The 20,119-nt window shown below is 35.4% G+C and overlaps 1 protein-coding gene across 3 annotated transcripts in view; it reads left to right on the top strand.

Annotated features, from left to right (window-relative positions):
* Positions 1-20,119, top strand: part of FAM3C (FAM3 metabolism regulating signaling molecule C) — a 52,463-nt gene that overhangs the window by 19,747 nt on the left and 12,597 nt on the right. For all 3 annotated transcript variants that reach the window (XM_045864337.3, XM_064575009.1, XM_045864338.3), the window contains 5 exons: positions 5,660-5,689; positions 6,803-6,926; positions 16,365-16,423; positions 17,559-17,609; positions 19,592-19,676. In XM_045864337.3, the coding sequence (XP_045720293.1) occupies positions 5,660-5,689; positions 6,803-6,926; positions 16,365-16,423; positions 17,559-17,609; positions 19,592-19,676 (349 nt within the window). The remainder of the gene's footprint in view (positions 1-5,659; positions 5,690-6,802; positions 6,927-16,364; positions 16,424-17,558; positions 17,610-19,591; positions 19,677-20,119) is intronic.

Raw genomic sequence — 20,119 nt, forward strand, 5'->3', positions numbered from 1 at the left:
GTAGGTGGTTGAGGATTAGGATTTTTACATGGGGAGGAAGAGTATTTCCAAAGTGGGACTCATTTAAGGCTATATTGATTGAAAAGCCACTGGTAGTCAGCTATGAAAAGACGCTGAGCTATTTTAACTAGAATAGTTGTCTCTTAATTTTCATTTTGATTTTCCCTAATGTTGGGGATCCGCAAGGTTTTATTGTGTGTGTTTTAGGTATTTGATTTACACATTCTTAGGACAGATGGCTTATTTTGTTATCATAACTGAAGTCTTAACACTGTATCCACAAAACCTTACTGGATTCCAATTTATTGAATTGGTGAAAATTTAATTTGTTATATTTTAATTCTCATCACAGAATAATTGGGCAAAGATGAAGATAGGGTTGTCTTTGCCATTTGCTTAGCATTTAACTCAGTTTACCAAAGGGTGATAAGTTTAACTCAACATTAGAATTGTTTCTATAATCAGTATACTAGTGGATCCCATGAGGTGAACTACAGTTGTATTGGTGGTGAATTTTTCCTTTTTTTTTCTATGTGTTGATATAATAGCTTACTTGATAGTTCTATAAATTTAGATTCAGGTTATTGTATAGTACTATTATAGAAAAATAAAATGAACTATTTCTAGAATGGAATGAAAATTTTGCTCACAATTATTTGAAATTACTAAAATACATTGTGATTTTTTAAAAACAAGCTTTTCACACAACTTTTTGAGATAATTGTAGGTAGATGCACATGCATTTGTGGGAAGTAATACATAGAGATCCTGCATACCCTTTACACAGTTTCTCATATTGGTAACATCTTAGAAAACTATCTACAGTGTCACAACCAGGATATCAGCATGGATACAATCTGTGAGTTTAGTTATGATTGCATTTTAACACAGTGTTAGTTTTCAGCATGGATACTTAAAACTAGTGAATGTACTAAACACATTCCAAATTATTTTTGGATATATAACTGCAGTACTTACTGTTCTATTGAGTTGATTTATTTTTACCCTCAGATTTAAACCATTGAAATAGTATATACATAAATTACTTGACATTATTAAAAACTAAAGTATGAAATAGTTCTGATTTCTGTAGCTTGACTTATTGGATGGCATTCATTGATGAAACCCAAATCTGAAAAAAAAATTCCAAGTGAATTCATTTTATCAGCTCATCTGATAAGAGTAGATAATAATGATTAAGCTATTAACCTTTTTCTTGAAGAAAGTAAGTGTTCTAATTCTATTTGATATGTTACTTATTTCATAGATATTGGAGACATTGTTTTTCAGTCATTTTAAATTATTTTTTAAGAATTCTTCAGTCATCATATAAGCCATAAAAACAACTAGTAATTTGAAAATTAAATTCAGTTAATGTAAAAGATTCAGCAGTCAGTGAGCTTCTTTAGCTTTCCAGAGATATTTTATATCTAAACTGTACAAAAGCTCAGTTTATCTTGATGCAATTTAATCTTCAATAATTCATGATTTTTATTCCACAGTTAAAAATGGTGCCTGGCTGTTTATTTTCTTAAAATAAAAAATTTTATTTTTATTTATTTATTTTAAAGATTTTATTTATTTATTTGCCAGATAGAGACACATAGAGAGAGGGAACACAAGCAGGGGAGTGGGAGAGGGAGAAGCAGGCCTCCCACAGAGCAGGGAGCCCAATGTGGGCGGGGCTCGATCCCAGGACCCTGAGATCATGACCTGAGCTGAAGGCAGATGCCTAATGACTGAGCCACCCGGGTGACCCTAAAATAAAAAATTTTAAATAAAACTTCAAAAAAATGCAAACCAAATGAAAAATGTTTATTATTATTCCTTAAAGTGAAAAGCTGTATGTATTGGAAGAAACTAAGAATTAAAGCTGTTAGGGTAGTTGGAAGAATACAAGTTGCAGGGACGGAGGGATTTTTGCTGGCCTGCTGTGCCCATACTCTACATGTGGAGAACATCCCATTTTATTTGTGAAAATTTACCTGTCTGGCTTTCAGGTGTTAAAATTCTCAGAACTGCAGGCTCAGTAGAGGGCTTTTGGTTTTGATAAATATTAGATAAAAATTAGTTTTCATCTGGTCTGGGAAGAAAAGTCTTTCCAAGACTTGTTTGTTGTTGTTTAAAAATTTTACTTATTTATTGAGAGAGCGTGTGTGCATTCAAGCAGGGGAGATACAGAGGGAGAGAATCTCAAGTGGACTCTGAGCTGAGTGCAGAGTCTGACAGGGGGCTCAATCCCACGACCCTGAGATGGTGCGTGACCTGAGCTGAAACCAAGATTTGGATGCTTAACTGACTGAGCCACCCAGGCTCCCCTATTTGTTTTTTTTTTAAAACCTTTAGCCTCTTTTCTCTTTATTCTTACACAGAGTAAATGGAGGTGATGTTAGTATTTAAAAGTCTAATGATTAAAAAACTGGTTTTCCCCAGATCCTATCCCAGTAACATTTTTTTTTTTTTAAAGATTTTATTTATTTATTTGACAGAGAGAGACACAGCGAGAAAGGGAACACAAGCAGGGGGAGTGGGGGAGGGAGAAGCAGGCTCCCCGCAGAGCAGGGAGCCCGATGCGGGACTCGATCCCAGGACCCTGGGATCATGACCTGAGCTGAAGGCAGTCGCTTAACCAACTGAGCCACCCAGGCGCCCCATTTTTTGAATTAAATAGCATTTACCTTTTTTTTTTTAATCTCTTAAGTTTGACAAGCAAACTAGCTTGACCATTTTATAGGCTCATCCCTGGCTTTTCTTCTACCTCCCTTTGCTCAGCCACACTCCTCTTTGAGCATTAGTTGATTATTGATGTCTCTAAATTCTCTAATCAGCTCTCTGATTTTAAATCCAGAGGCCTCTCTGGTCAACCTTTGTTAACTTTCCCATTTATATCTTCATCCCAGATCTCATTTAGGGTGGCTTTGAGACTTTCCCACTTGGATCGTCTCCAAGTATCTAAAATTGGCAGGTTCAGCAACGAACCCATTCCTTACCCCAATCTCCTCACTAGATTATGAGCCTCTGAGTGCAGACATGGTGTTTTTGTTCATTGGTTCATGTGAATGAATAAATGAAGGCTTCTAGGGCGCCTGGGTGGCTCAGTTGTTAAGCTACTGCCTTCGGCTCAGGTCATGATCCTGGAGTCCCGGGATCGAGTCCCGCATCTGGCTCCTTGCCCAGCGAGGATTCTGCTTCTCCCTCTGACCCTCCCCACCTCATGCTTTCTCTCTCTCTCAAATAAATAAATAAAATCTTTTAAAAAAATAAAATAAAATAAATGAAGGCTTCTAAAGCCAAATGTCCAAGAGGCAAACTTGACTGCTGCCTTTCCATCATCCCTCCATCTGGTCCATTCTCAAGTCCCATCAGTGTTGCTTCCTTAGTTCTGAACTGGTCTACTTGTTTCAAACCCACAGTCATTACCTTTGTTCCAGCTGCTATGCCTTTTTACCTGGACTACTTTAGCAGCATCCTGGTCCTTGTGGACTCCTTGTCTTCAGTCTTGAATCCTCTCCAGTCAGAAGGGTTGTTCTGAAAGCTCCCTATCCTGGCTTCCTGCCCTGAGCAGGACTAGCAGTTTTTATGCATGTGGTCAGAGGACCTCAGACATTTCCCATTTTGCAATGCAATAGGAGTTTGGGTGCTAGAGTGAAATAGGACTTTGAAAACGATCTCTGCCAGTTATTAATTATGACTTGAAATAAATCAAATCAGTAAACCTCTCAGTTCCCAGTTTCTTTCTCTTTGAAACAGGAATGATGATTAAATCAGTAATACATGCAAAAGTACTTGATAAGAGTACCCAGCATATATGAATGAGCTCTGTTATATTACCCCTATTCTGATCCCACTGTCTTCCCTGTATCTTGTTACCATAAGTTAGGCATACCAGAATTCCTGATTTGAACAATGTTTTTCTGTAAATATCTTAATACCTGAGTCTGATGATATGTGTTTGTTCAGGGCAAAGTGAAGTTGAGAATATCTAGTGTTTATGTTGCTAATCACTCTCTGGGCTTTAATTTTGTTTACAAAAGTGAGAGCTTTGGACCAGATGATCTCTAGAATTGATGTTTCCCTTACTTTTATGCCATAATTAAGGAAATTAAAAGAATGAGCCCAGTAGTCCCAGCACTCTAATTTACTAAATGGTCTTTTTTTTTTTTCCTTCAAGTCTTTGTCCTTATCCATGAATATGTTTCGTATAGATAAGGCTTGATTTTTTGCTTTATTTCATGCATTAGACTTTCTCCATGTTACTCCCATTGCTTTTATGACTTCAGTGGCATGTAATATTTTGAGTGTTTTATAGTGTTAATGAGCCTTCATTTACTTGGTCATTTTCCTCTTTTTAAACATTTACATATTATTTTTCAGCTTTACCTTTCTGTTTCCAGTTTCAGTTCTGGACTTACAGGAAATTCTCAATTATCTAAAATAGTATAGAACTTTTTAAAAACCCAGTGACTATTTATAGTCATACAGCTGACAAATATTTGTGACACCGCATACTTATTAGCCAAATCGGGAAGTGGCTGCCCACAATACTGTCGATGATCTGAACTGTAATTCCCTAGACTGGGATCAGATGTTAGTGCTTTTTAAAAAGCTCTAAGTGTAGATGGCCAGGTTGAGATCTACTGCATTAAAGTTTAGATTTGATCATAAGATTCTGGCTTCCTTGAACTGATAAATTATAAAAGGCTTAGTAATTGACCTTATTTTGTTTATTACACCCAATACATTTCTATTCTAGAGAAATTAAACTCCTCACCACCACCATCCCTCTTGTTTTCCCTGCCCCCGAATCTCCTAGCCTAACCACCAAGATAAGTTTATATATATTCTCCAGGACTTTATATGCATGTGTATACAACAGCAGGATCAACTTTTAAACGCCATAATAGTCACCGAGTATATATTTAAGGTCATTTAAAGGGAAGTTTGAAATAGTGTATGGTATCAGTTATATGTGAAATCTAAAAAGGAAAAACTCAGATAAACAGTAAAATGGTGGTTAGCAGGGGTTGGGAGGAAGGTAAGAGGGAGACTTTGCTCAAAGGGTCTAAACTCCCAGTTACAAGATTAACAAGTTTGGGGATCTCTAATGTAGCATGGTGATTATAGCCAGTAATAACTGTATCGTATACTTGCATGTTGATTAGAGAGTAGATCTTAAATGTTCTTGCCACAAAAAGAGAAATGGTAACTATGTGATGGGATGGAGGTGGTAGCTAATACTATACTGGTTATCATTTTGCAATTTATAGATGTATCAAGTCAACATATTGTACACCTAAACTTACAGAATGTTCTGTGTTGATTATGTCTTAAGAAAGCTGGAAAAAATTGAAAAAGAAATCTAAAAAGAAATTAAGTTCGTAGAGTATCTTTCTGATTGAGATTTAAATTATAACTAGAAATAAAAATAAAATATAAAGAATAAAATGTTCTATCAGTAATAAAATACTACCATCCATAATTCCTCTGCATAATTGTTTGTAGTGAGTTTTGTAGCCTAAAGTTACTTTCACACTTTTTCTCTAGAGCAATATTGTTTTTTATTTTATAAATCTTTTAGTTCCAAATATGTTTAAAAAGTGGATATTTGACAATAGCTTTATTCCTTCTAACAAAGATAACCTTTTTTTTTTTTTCCTAGCAAGGTCAGCATTGGACACAGCTGCGCGTTGTAAGTATTTCATGTCAATATTTTGCAGACGGTTTATTCTGTTTTATCTTAGGCATATGAGCACTTAAAATCAAACAATGGAGAGATTTCAACTTGAGCAAAATTGAGTTAGAACTTTTTAAGTTATAAGGATGCTATTTGAATGGACAGCTTAATCTTGGTATATACTGGTATTCATAATGGATATTTTATTAGTGTTTTTAGTTTCAGTAGTATAAGTACAGAAAATGTGTGAAAGAAGAGTTCCTCGTTAGAACTAGAACGTGAGCAGATATTCAGTGTCAGTGATGTATTAGGCTTTTTACTCATTCTAGTGTATTGTGCATATATGGACTAGAAATGTAAAGTAGCAATTCAAAACCTCCCCTATCCTGAATTTTTTTTAAAAGATGTATTTATTTATTTTAGAGAAAGAGAGAGCGAGCATGAGCAGTAGGGGCAGAGGGAGAGGGAAAGAGAATCTTAAGCAGACTCCAGGCTGAGCACAGAGCCCCACGCAGGTCTCAGTCTCACAACCCTGAGATCATGACCTGAACTGAAACCAAGAGTCAGTCGCTTAACTGGCTGTGCCACCCAGGTGCCCCTCCCCATCCTGAATTTTAAAAATAAATTTAAAAATAATTAGAAGGGAGATGGCTGGGGGATGGGCAAAAATGGGTGAAAGGGAGTAGGAGAAATAAACTCCACGTTTAAAAATTAACAAGTCAGAGGAATAAAAGCTATAGTGTAAAAATATAATCAGTTGTATTTTAATAGTGTTGTATGGTGACAGATGGTAGCTACACTTGTGAGCATAGCGTAATAACATGTAGAGTTGTTGAATCTTTATGTTATACACCTAGAACTAACGTAATATTGTTTGCTAAATTAAAAACTTTAGAAAAATAAAAAAAGTAATTAGATAAAATATATTTACCTTCATCAAGATTAATTACTTGATTCATTTATGTCAATTATTAGCTTGTTTCCTAGGAAATTCTGTTTTTTGTTTTGTATGTATTTTAAGATACATATATCTTGGTGTTTTTACATAATGCTCTTTCTGGTTTAAGATATGAAACAAACTGATTATAGAGTCTACTAATACTTTTTTAAAAACATTTCTCCCCAAAGCTACAAAACCCCCCAGATATAAATGTGGAATCTCAAAAGCTTGCCCTGAGAAGCATTTTGCTTTTAAAATGGCAAGTGGCGCAGCCAATGTGGTGGGACCCAAAATCTGTCTGGAAGACAATATGTAAGTATTTATCAGTTTGGAAGTATATGATGTGCTATTAAATTATAGCAAATTGAACCTGAGTTTAATGGATCTTTTGAAAACGTATTGGGCGTGTTTTAAAAAGTGATTTCAGTTTTCATTACACAATTTCTTCTCCCACGTGTTTAAAGAGCCTTAAAATTCTGAAATTTTGGGGTGCCTGGGTGGCTCAGTCGGTTAAGCTTCTGCCTTCGGCTCGGGTCATGATCCCAGGGTCCTGGGATAGAGCCTCGCATTAGGCTCCCTGCTCTGCAGGGAGCCTGCTTCCCCCCTCCCACTCCCCCTGCTTGTGTTCTCTCTCTAGCTGTGTCTCTGTCAAATAAATAAATAAAACCTTTAAAAAAACTCTGAAATTTCATATTAGAGTGACATAAGAACATAGCATTTATTCAGCTTCATGTAAAGACGAGGGATTTCCTCTAGACGTGGGCTGTCCCATCTGGTAGCCATAGACACATGTGATGATTTAATTCTGATTCTTAAGTAATCAGGGAAAAATTAATTCATTTAAATGAATTAAAATTAAAAGTTCAGTTCCTCAGGCACACTAGCCACATTTCAAGTGCTCAATAGCTACCCATGGCTTGTGCCTACCCAGCTGAATACAGAGCATTTCCACCATTGCAGAAAGTCCCATTTGACAGCACTGCCCTAGATAACGAATGCTCTGTCTCACAAACATCCTTTGTTTTAAACGTCTGAGTGCCTGTTGAAGTGTGAAATAATCCAGTAATAACCTCCCCCTGTTGTGATACAGAACTGTTTGCCCCTAAGTGGAATGGTTTTCTGTACTGAGATGCTCTACCAAGTACAGTTTTTAAGTTTTCAGTCTCCTGCCTTAGGGTTGACGATCACTTGTATGTGAAGTTGGTGTCTGAGATCACAAGCCCTTCCTTTAGGTTGTTGCTTTTAATCTGCTCTTCCCTGGACAATCAGACAGATGAGCTGTGCACAGGGTGTGATGCAGGGCAATGGGGGTGAGCGAGATGAGATTGAGGGAGAAGGGCCAGGCCAGTAGGAACTTAAAGGCCGTGCAGGTAAGGAGATGAGATCTTTTTCTGAGTGTTTGAGTCGTCGAAGGTTTTCAGATTCTGGCATGTCATTTGATTTATGTTGAAAAAATTATCTGACTGATGTATAAAATGATTCGGGAAATAGAATAGAACAACTGGAAGGCCATTGCCAGTCGCTGCCAAGGCTCTCACTGCCCCTCTCCACAGTGGTGACAGGGCTTTTTTCATGTGCATTCACTAAATCTATCAATAGATGCTAAAAATATGTAAGTAGAAATTTTAATATTTTCCTGCACATGCCCTGAGTACATGCACACTCATTTTGGAGACGACTAGTCCAGATCAGTGCTTCTCAGTGGGGATGATGTTGCTCCCCAGGGGACATTTGCCAAGGTCTATAGGCATTCTGCGATGTTTTGGCTACAGTGGCTCTACTTGGCTCTACAGTGGCTGGGATGCTCTGACCCATTCCCCCAGTGTGGCAGGACGGCCTTGCCACGTGAGTTATTGGGGCCGTAACGTCCTCATAGACTGAGTTTGAGAAACCTCAATATAGACAAAAGACGATATTAAGATTAGGGTGGTGGTTATGGTTTTAAGGACAGGTTAGATGCATCAGATATATTATGGAGATTAACATGGATTTCAAACTTCTCATTAGCTTGGGATAGAAAATCTTGGGTATAAACACCAAGTGTCACACAATACAGGAATTGTAGCTTCTTTTTATTTTGCATTAGAGAACCCATTAGAATTATCTTACGTTCAAGATACAGCTTTTATTTTAGGCATATACTCATTTGATTTCAGTTTATATGAAGTTGATATTAGGATAATACTTCGCCTTTTATTATAATCTTAATGTTTGGTATAGGAATATACAGCAAACTATTTCGATGGATTTATTCATTTACTTTACCTTGAGGGGCCAGATAGTATTTTTGACTGTAAGGGTCAAGAGGTAAAATCAAGGAAAGTGTATAAGTACTTATATAAACATTTAAAGTGTAACCATTTAAAAATATAAAAACCATTCTAAGCTCAAAAATAATAACACCCCCCCCCAAAAAAAAACAAAAACAAAAAACAAACCACAGGCAGTTGGCTAGATTTGTCCCATGGGCTATAGTTTGTTAAACCCTGCTCTAAACTGATCATTTTAAGATGTGGTATTTAAAACATAAAGTAGGTATTTTAAACAAAACTGTGCAAAGATGTAGAATCTGTCTACAGATTACATAGTATTTTCTTTAGATTTTCGTCTGGAGGTGTGGAATGGTTGTAGGGGAACCTTCATATTCATGAAAGATAAAAGAAAACACTTCCACTTGTGTGAATAAGACCGGTTTATGTATTTATAAATTGACATATTAAAAATCTTCAGTAGTTTGTCATTTGCTAGTTACAGGTTTTAAAAATTGATTAGCTGCTGCCCTCTTGTGGGAAGCCTCTGCCATTCTGCTGCTTTGTTGCCTGTGTTCCTCTGCTCTGAGATAGACAGGGCAGCATACTCCATGGTGGAGACACTGTGAAACTCTGATTATTCAGTATTAAGACACCGTGATACACAGCTATTAATGTAACAGGTTAATCATTGGTGTTGCTTCTTAACATTAATGATGGAGTTCACCTACATATTTCTCGCAGGAGCAGAGCAAATGCATTTCTAAACTGCCTTCTTTTGGGGCAGCACGTTTAGTTGTTTTCCTTATGGCTCGTCTTTCAGAACTACTCTTGAACACACATGGAAAACGTCTGTGCTTTATGACATGTAAATTTTAGAGAATGAAAGGTGAGATTTTGAAGGCAGATATGCGACCCATATGGGTAGATATAAATAGTTAAATGCTACTAAGCTTTTCAAAATCAAATTTTTATCCTTTTCCTTTTTTAATGGACCTTCAAGTAGAGTTATTTTTTTTAACTCTTTATTTTGAAATAATTACAGAAATCACGGGCAATTGCCAAGATCGTACGGAGTAGTCCTGTGTATTCTATACCGGTTTCCCCATGATTGTATCTTACTTAATTAGAGTACAGTATCAAAACCAGGAAATTGGCATTGGTACAATGTGTGTCATTCTGTGTCATTTTATCACATGTGTAGATACAGTAGATACATGTAGCCAATACAGCAATTAAGATGCAGAATTATTCTATCGCCATGAAGATCTCTCTTATACCACCCTGATATCATCTCCCCACCATCACTGACCCCTGGCAACCACTCATCTGTTTTTCATTTCTATCATTTTGAAATTTGAGAATGTTATAGAAATAGAATCATAAAATATGTGACCATATGAGATTGGCTTTTTTCACTTGGCCTAATACTCTTGAAATACTGGTTCATGTTAATTACCTTTTTTTTTTATTGCTGAGTAATAGTCTGTACTATGGATATACCACAGTTTATCCATCACCTGTTGTCCTCAACCAAACAATTTAGTTGTTTCCAGGTTTTAGCTGCTAACCAGTAAAAGTGCTATGAGCAACCACATACATGTTTTCTTGTGGATGTACATCTTTATTTCTCTGCAGTAAAATCCCCAGGAATTCTAGGTTGTGTGGTAAGCGTATGTTTAATTTTGTAAGAAACTGCCAAACATTTTCCAGAGTGACTGCACCGTTTTACATTTCCACCAGCAATATATGAGAGATCCAGTTTCTCTGTATACTTGTCAGAATTTGGTGGTGTTACTGTTTTTTATTTTAGCTATTCAAATGTGTGGTGATATCTCAATTTAATTGCTAGTGATGTTGAACATCTTTTAATGTGGGGTTTTTTGTTTGTTTTGCCATCCATATAGCCTCTTCAGTGAAATATCTATTCATGTCTTTGTCCATTTTGTAATTGGAGTGTTTGTTTTTCTTTTTTTAATTACTGCAATTTGAGTTTTTGAGATACATTCTGGATATGAATCCTGTTGTCAGATATGTGGTTTGTGACTATTTTCTCCCAACCCATAGCTTGTCTAGACATCCTTTTCACTAGGATCTTTTCTAGTGCCAAAGTTTGCAATTTTGATAATCCAGTTCCAATTTATTGATTTATTTTTCTTTCATGGATGTGCTTTGTTTATGGATTGGTGTCAGGTCTAAAAATCCATCATTCATGGAGCCGTAGGTTTCAAAGGTTTTCTTCTGCATGATTTTCTAAAATTTTTATAGTTTTATGTTTTACATTTAAATCTATGATCCATTCTACATTTATTTTTGAATAAAGTATGAAATGTAGGTTGAGGTTCAGTTTTGGCCTATGAATATCTAGTTGCTTCGGCACCATTTGTTGGAATGACTATCCTCCCTCCATTGAATTGCTTTTGCTCCTTTGTTGGAAAATAAGTTGCCTATATTTCGACTGGTGCATTTTTTGGTCCCACTTGGCTTTGGGTTCTCTATTCATTCCATTGATCTGTATATTTATCTGTCCACTAATACCACATGCTCTTGATTATACTAGTTATGGAGTAAGTCTTTACATAAGGTAGAATAATTCCTCCCATTTTCTTCTTCTTTTTTTTCCCCCCAAATTAGCTACTTAGTTTCTTTGCCTTACCATATACATTTTAGATAACTTGCCTCTATCTACAGAAAATCTTCCTGGGATTTTTGTTAGGAATTGTGTGAAATTTGTATATTTATTTGGAGAGAATTGGCCATCTTTACTATTCAGTTGATGAATATGGCATTTCTCTTTATATATTCTTTGTTTTCTTCCATTACCATTTTTGTGGGTTTCAGCTTGCAAGTCCTATGCATGCTTTATTAGATTTATACCTAAGTATCCCCCATTTTTTTTAAGCAATTGTAGGTGGCATTGTATTTTTAATTTCAGTTTTTATATTGTTAGTATATAGACACACAATTGATTTTTGTGTGTTGGTCTTGTATCTTCTGTAACCTTGCTAAATTAATTTATTACTTCTAGGAGTTTTGTTTTTGTTTTTGTAAATTCCTTGGGATTATCCATACAGACAAACATGTCATCTGCAAATAAAGACAGCTTTATTTTTTCCTTTCTGATTTGTGTGCCTTTATTTCACTTCTCTTGCCTTATTGCATTGGCTAGGATTTCCAATACTGTGTTGAATAGTAATGGTGAGAATGGACATCCTTGACTTGTTCCTGATCTTAGGGTAAAAGTATTGTCTTTCACCATCCAGTATGATGTTAGGTGTAGATTTTTGGAAATGTTGTTTATCAAGTTGAGGTAGTTCTCTCTTACTAGTTTTCTGGGACTTTTTATCATGAATGGGTGTTGAATTTTGTCAAATGCATGTTCTGTATTGAGGTGATCATGTAATTTTTCTTAAATCTGTTAATACAGTGGATTATATTAACTATTCAAATATTAAAACATCTGTGTATCCATAGGCTAAACCTGACTTGGTCACGGTTTCTGGCTTTTTAAATATAAGGCTAAATTCTATTTACTAATGTTTTGTTAAGGAGGATTTTTGCCTGTATACTAATGAAGCATATTGGTTTGTAGTTTTCTCATGATGTCTTACTCTGGTTTTGGTATTTTAATACTGGCTTTATAAAATAAAATTGGAGGTATTCTGTTTTCTGAAAGAGTTTGTGTAGAAGTAGTGTTAATTGTTTTTTTTTTTTAAACATTTGGTAGAAGTCTCCAGTGAAACTGTCTAGGCTTGGAGATTTTCCAGTGAGTTGAGTTTATAAACTATGAATTCAATATCTTTAATAGTTACAGGATTATTTAAATGATCTATTTCATAATGGATGAATTGTGTTAGTTGTACTTCTTTAGGAATTGGCCTAATTAATCTGAGTTGTCAGATTTACAAGGGTAAATCGTTCATAGTATTCCTTTATCCTTTTGATGTCTGCAGGGTCTATAGTGATATCCCATTTCACTTTTGATATTGGTGATTTATGTCTTTTTTTCTGTCAGTCTTACTAAAGGTTTGTTAATTTTATTGACCTTTTTAATGAACAAGCTTTTTGTTTCATTGATTTCTGCTGTTTTTGATTGCTCTCCTTCTGCTTACTTTAGGTTTATGGGATTCCTTTTAGTTTCTTTTTTAATTTAAGTACTTAGTGTTATAAATTCCTCTCTCGGTACTCTTTTAGCTATGCCTCACAAATTTTAATAAGTTATATTTTCTTTCATTGCAATGTGTTTTTTAATTTCCCTTCAGACTTCCTCTTTGACCCATGGATTATTGAGAAGTATGTTGTTTAGCTTCCAAGTGTTTGGAAATTTTCCTGTTATCTTTCTGTTACTGATTTCATTGTGGTTGAAGAATACACTTGGTGTGATTTCAATTCTTTTAAAAATGTTGAGGTTTATTTTGTGACTCATGATATGGTCTATCTACCTTTAGTATATGCTCCATGGACACTTGAAAAGAATGTGTGTTCTGCTCTTGTTGGGTAGAATGTTCAATAAATGTCATTTTGACACTTGGTTAATGCTGTTGTTGAGTTCTTCCATACATTTGGTAATTTTCTGTCAATCAGTTGTTGAAAGAGGGCTGTTGACGTAACCAGCTGTGATTGTAAATTTTCTGTTTCTCTCTCAGTTCTGTCTGGTTTTGATTCACGTAGTTTGTACCTCAGTTGCTTGATACATACACATTTAAGTTTTCTCTGTCTGGCTGAAGTGACCTTTCGATCATTATGAATCTCCCTCTCTGCTTATTTTCTTTGCTCTGGAGTCTATTTAATTGGTGTTAATATAGGCACTCCTACTTTCTTTTGTTTAAACAGCTTTATTGAGATATAATTCACATGCCATACAATTCACTCATTTAAAGTGTACAGTCATGGTTTTTAGTATATCCACAGATATCTGCAACCATCTCTACAGCCAATTTTAGAACATTTTTATACCTCAAAAAGAAATGTGTCCTTTAGCTGTGTTGCCCTTCTACCCCATTCCCATCCCATTCCACTCCCTTCTCCCCCACTCCCCAACCGGCCCTAAGTAACCATGTTTTACTTTCTTTCTCTATAGACGTATCTATTTTGGACATTATCATATAGAAGGTATTATATAATATGTAGGGGTTCTTTTGTCATCAGCTTCTTCACTTAGCATAGTGTTTTCAAGGTTCATCCATGTAGCATGTATCAATACTTCATTCCTTTTTATGACAGAGTAATCCTCCATTGTATATAGATATATCACATTTTGTTTATTCGTTTGTCAGTTGATGGACATTTGGTTTGTTTCTACTTTTTGGCTATTAGGAATAATGTTATTATAAATATTTGTATATAAGTTTTGTATGGACATGTTTTCATTTTTCTTGTACACATACTTAGGACTGGATTTGGGTTCATATAGTTATTCTATGTTTAACTATCTGAGGAGCTGCCGGATTATTTTCTGAAGTGGCTGCACCAGTTTACCTTAACAGCAGTGTATGAGGGTTCCAGTTTTTCCACATAACACTGCTTATTATCTGACTTATTGATTACAGCCATCCTAGTGGGTGTTGAGTGGTATCTCACTGTGATTTCATTTTGCATTTCCCTGATGGTTAATGATATTTAACATCTTTTCATTTGCTTGTTGGCCATTTGTGTATCCTCTTCGGAGAAATGTCTATTCAAACCCTGCCCATTTTTAAATTGGATTCTTTATTATTGAATAGCAATCCTGTGTTCTTCTGATTAAAGTTTACATGATTTTTCTCTTTCTACTCTTTTACTTTTTACCTACCTGTATCATTATATTTAAAATCAGTTTCTTGATCTGAAACCAAAAAACTCTTAGAAGAAAATCTAGGGAAAAAAGCTTTATGGCATTGGTCTGGGCAATGAATTTTTTGAATAAGACACCAAAAACCTAGGCAACAAAAGCAAAAGTAGACAAATGAGATTACATCAAACTAGAAAGCTTTTGCACAGAAAAGGAGTCAAGAGAATGGAAAGTCAACCTACTGAATGGGAAAAAAAATTTGCAAACCATATATCTGATAGATTAGCATCCAAAATATATAAGGAACTCCTGCTGCTCACTAGCAAGAAACCAAATAACCTGATTAAAAAATGAGTAAAAGGCCTAAATAGACATTTCTCAAAAGAGGAATACAAATGGCCAACAGGTATATGAAGAGGTGTCTTGCTCTTTAAATGAAATGTCATCCAACGTTTGTTAGAACAGCATTCATCCATCGCTTGCAACCATGCTTTAGCTACAGATCTAAGTTCTGTGAAAAGCAACATACTCTGTTAGAATCAGTGGCTCTGTGGAATGCATAATGAAATATTATAGCTTTTATTATTTGTGAAATTGTGTGCTACAAAATCCTTTATATTTTAGTAAAGTTTATAATAAACTTAGGCACCTGCCTGTGTAGGTATGGATGTCCCATATATGGACATGTGTGTGTCTGTGTGTATATTCCCATATATGCATCCTTCTCCTGTTCCATCAACCTCAAACCAGTTGTTAATCACTGAACAGCACACCAGTAGCAATATTACTATTACCTTGAGTTTTGAGACTGTAGATACCTACAATTTTAGTTATTAATTCTAATTCAGCAAACTGAACGGATACAAGCAAATGTTCCACTCATGCCTTCTGGTTCACAGAATCATAGTGGTCTGTGAGCTGCTCCTGGATGTTGACTACCTCAGGTGTGACAATACAAGTGACTGTGCTTAGATGCAGTAATTAAATGAATGCAAGATTCCTTCTTCTGGGTATAGAGAAATTTTACATTGATAATCACTAAGAGAATGTTCACCATTAGGTGAAGTAGGTGAAACTCTTCTTGCTTCCAGATGATAAAAGCATCTCATTTCTGTTTCATGTCACATGGATATTGCAAAAAGTAGAAAAGAGATTATCAATTGTTGGATCCTTTGAGAATGGTGCAAAATATGTGTTTACTGTCCACGTGTTTTAAGGATTTTCTAAAATGGTATTTCATAACCTGACACAGAGTAGCAAAAAGTAGTCTACTATTTGGGTCCTGATACTTTTTTTTTTTTTTAAAGATTTTATTTATTTATTTGAGAGAGAGAATGAGAGAGAGCACATTAGAGGGGGGAGGGTCAGAGGGAGAAGCAGACTCCCTGCTGAGCAGGGAGCCCGATGCAGGACTCGATCCTGGGACTCCAGGATCACGACCTGAGCCGAAGGCAGTTGCTTAACCAACTGAGCCACCCAGGTGCCCCCTGATACTTTTTAATACATCGATTTGTGAAATCTTACTTAAGGACATTGCTTAAAAATTATATAATATTAGACTGTCTTCTCTGATGTAGTAGAGATCTTTTAATCTCCACTGCAGTTCTTAAACAATTGTGTGTATATATAATATCCCCAACTTTTTTTTTTTTTTTGGCATGATTTTATTTCTCTGATACATATTTATGTACAGTATCTAATTCTAAATTTGTCTTGACTTTTCTCCTTCAGCTTAATGAGTGGTGTTAAGAATAATGTTGGAAGAGGGATCAATGTTGCCTTAGTAAATGGTAAGAATAATTATTTCACCTTACAGATGTGGTCAGTGGAGATTCATGTGGCCCAGAGTAAAATGCCCTCTGCTGTCAAGGGATCAAGTTAGAAAGTGCCACACTTGACACTAAAGCCCCCTCCCCAACTTCCTCCCATCCTCCTGAAAAACCAACTATACGTGGCGACTTGGTGTCTAAGTGTGCGAGCATGCTTCCTTGGAAGCACCCTCCTTGCTGTGCAGTGTGTGGAGAGTTTCCCATGGGGTTGTCAGGCTAAAACCAACCTAACATTAAATTGATGAATTCTGAAGGTGTTGGATTCTAACAATGGGAAGACAGAGTGACACATGAGGGTCTGTAAATGACAAAGGGTCATGGACTAATGGAAGGGGTGGGGAGAGGGATGAAGAGTAAGGATTAATTGTAACTTTTCGGTATTGTCCACATTTGTCACATAAGTTCATTAGTGAAACTAAGTTCATCGAATCCTGAAGGTCTCAAGTGTTCTTGCAAAATCAAATCTGAAAATATGAACCCATGAAATAAGGCCTGACTGCATGATTGTCTTTTCCTTCTGGTACGGTAACCCTCTAAGGCTGTATCAGGCGATTAGGGACCATGGCCGCCTTACCCAGTTTGTAGTATAGGAAAATATTTTTTATTTCTTTCACAACAGAAGATAAGTTTCTGCATTTTTACTTTATTTTCTTACATAAAAGTTTCTATACATATTTGATAGCAAAAAAGATACATTTTCAAAGGGAAATCTGAAAAAAATTTAAAAGATGGCTTTAATGGTAGAAAATGCAAGTCATCTTTTTGTAAAAGGTTTACGTATTTTTTGCTAATTCTTAAATAAGGGAAGATGGTAACACACAAGGATGAAACCTAACTGAAGTTGAGCGGTCTACACTCAGCTGTGAACTTCAGTTTGCTGCTCCTTGGCTTATGAGATTCGTGAGAAAGTCCAGAATTTTAATTTATTCAAAAGTTATTCTTAGAAATATATTTCAGATGCATACAGTTCAGATTTTAAGTCTCAAAATAATTCTTTCTCTGCTAATGAATCCAAACCCATCACTGGATAAGATCTCCTGCCTTACACAGTATATATTTCAATTGCATAATCTGACATGAATTCCATTTCTTTCAGGAAAAACAGGAGAAGTATTAGACACCAAATATTTTGACATGTGGGGAGGAGGTAAGTGTGAATAACACATAACTGTTCTGTTGCTAACACTGACTTCTTAGGCTTCCTCAATATAATATAGCCCATTAATGAGAGATTGATGGTATATTTGTGTTAGTTCATTTTCTCTTCTCACTAAACATCCAGCTATAGTGAAGTATTAGGTCATATTGCATTTACTTTGCTTTTTTTTTTTATGGAAATTGTGTGTGTAATTAAGAGCAATAATATCAAAATTGAGATTTTAAAAATCTGAGTCCTATTTTCTGCAGGACAACTAATTGAAAGCCTTGGATCCTTTAAGTCTCTGACATTTTTTAAAAAGAATAAGTAATTTGGAGAAGGGCATAAACAATTTAAGCATTTTTAACTTAATTGACATTTTTTGCATATGATTTGTTAGTCTCAAAAAGTAAATTATAATTAGGATTATTATTAAAGTAGATGAATATTTGAGAGAAGGCATTTTCTTTTTAGTTCATTGCACTTAGAGCAGTTCACAGGCATCTTCCTAATGTGGAAGTTCCTCAAGGAACAGGTGTAAGTCAGTTACCCACATGCAGAAGCAAGGACCTCGCATCTTGAACAAGAGTGTGCCCAAAAGAAATTTCTTCCTCAAATCTCATGTAAGGCCAACACTGATTCTTTTCTAAGTTGTTGGTTCAGGATATTTCTCAGCATGAGGCTGTGCCCTGTACCTCCCCGTTTCCAACCCCTTTATATATTCCCTAGAAGCCAATAACTGGTAGTCTTCTTGAAATTTATGTTAAGTTTTCAGACCATTCAGCTTTTCTAATACTTCTTCAGCTTGTAATGAGATGTAGTGTTTTATTTATTTTTAAATGAGATTAGGAGGACTTTTCATAGCTGTAAAAACGGTATAAATTTAAGATGCTGCCATCAGTTTTAGCTTCTAATGGCATAATTGGCCTTACCAACACTTAACTACCTGGAAACACTCTTGCAGAACCTTCGTTGAAATCAGAAGCTCTGTTGCTTCATCACAGGTAGATTAATTACACCAAAAAGTCTCTTCAAGTGAAGAAATAGTTGCAGTTGACTTCCGTCTGTGCATTTAAAAGGAAATGATTTGTTAGCTGCTCTGTTATAGTTTCTCAGAGCTGAAAATGCTATTATTATAAAATAGAATTCAGTTAGAGGACATCTTTGGCATTTTTGCTGTGGAAAGAAACTGGGTAAAATTGAAGCGACCCAGTTCTGAAGCAATGTTAGACTTGGGGACTACATGGAGACCTGACATTGGAGAGTTTGAAGATGTAGAACAATCGGTAGTATGTGATCTAGATCTGCCATGCCAGTGTGTGGTCACCGAAGTGGTTTATCTTTAAGTTTTCGTGTATCTTGGTGCACTAGACGAAGCAGGTAATGACTGTAGTATTTGCCATAATTAGATATAACCTTCATTCCTTCCCCTAGTTTACAGGAATTAGATGTGCCCAGAGGATCCTTTAAATCAGAGTGTATATATGTATGCATGTATGTTCATGTGTGTGTATATTTATATAATATTTTAAGAAATTACAGAACCTTTTATGAATTAGATAAAAGCTCTGTATCCTCCTCTTAGATAAGTACCCATACAAACAATTTTACATATGCTCTGAGAATCCATGAGCTTTTCTTCTACGCTCCTCCCCCATCCCCATCAGGTTTCTTTCTTCAAATTGTCAGTCATACTTTAATACAACTTTGCTATGTTTTTTTCATTTAGCCCCTGGAATATCAGTACAGAAGACACATAGGATGAATCAGGGTTGGGAAATGCTAAGTTGATGGTGGGATCCTATTAAAGGACAAAGTTCATTTTTAACCTATTCATAAGCTTTGTCTCCCTTTTGGTTACTCTACATTTGAAATTATTGATTTGCAAATACTTTATATTTTAGTTAATATTAACTTTTAAGTGGTTATCATGATGGCTACTTAGTCACTAAAAAAACCCCAAAACCCATCAATCCTTTCTTTTTCTTCAGATGTGGCCCCATTTATTGAGTTTCTGAAGTCCATACAAGATGGAACAATAGTCTTAATGGGAACATATGATGATGGAGCAACCAAGTATGTAAACTTAAAAATTTGTATTATTTTTGGAACTATAATTAATTATAAAGCAATACATTTTCAATGAAAAAATTTATAAAATAGAGCAAAGTAATCAATTCCAGATAAACACTATTAACATTTTATTTGCTTCCTTCTTTCTGTGTATTTATCATACATATATTGTCATAAAATTCGATCCACATACCTCAAGTTTGTTATGCCCTGTTTTTAACAACCTTAAATTGTTTTCTCTAACATTAATATTCTTAAGTAGCATTTTTCATGGCCTACCAGCAGTTGATCATATGTCCCCACCTTTATTTAAAATTTCCCTATTATTGCCAGATTTATTTTATTATAAATAACATTTCCATAAACATCCTTTTCCATAAATGATTTTGCACTTTTGATTATGTCCTTAGGGTAAGTTCTTAGAAGTGGAGTTAACTGTGAAAGAA

This window comes from Mirounga angustirostris, unplaced genomic scaffold (genome assembly GCF_029215605.1).
Source record: "Mirounga angustirostris isolate CCGP_5_RB_7025 unplaced genomic scaffold, mMirAng1.0.hap1 SCAF_12, whole genome shotgun sequence".
NCBI lineage: Eukaryota > Metazoa > Chordata > Mammalia > Carnivora > Phocidae > Mirounga > Mirounga angustirostris.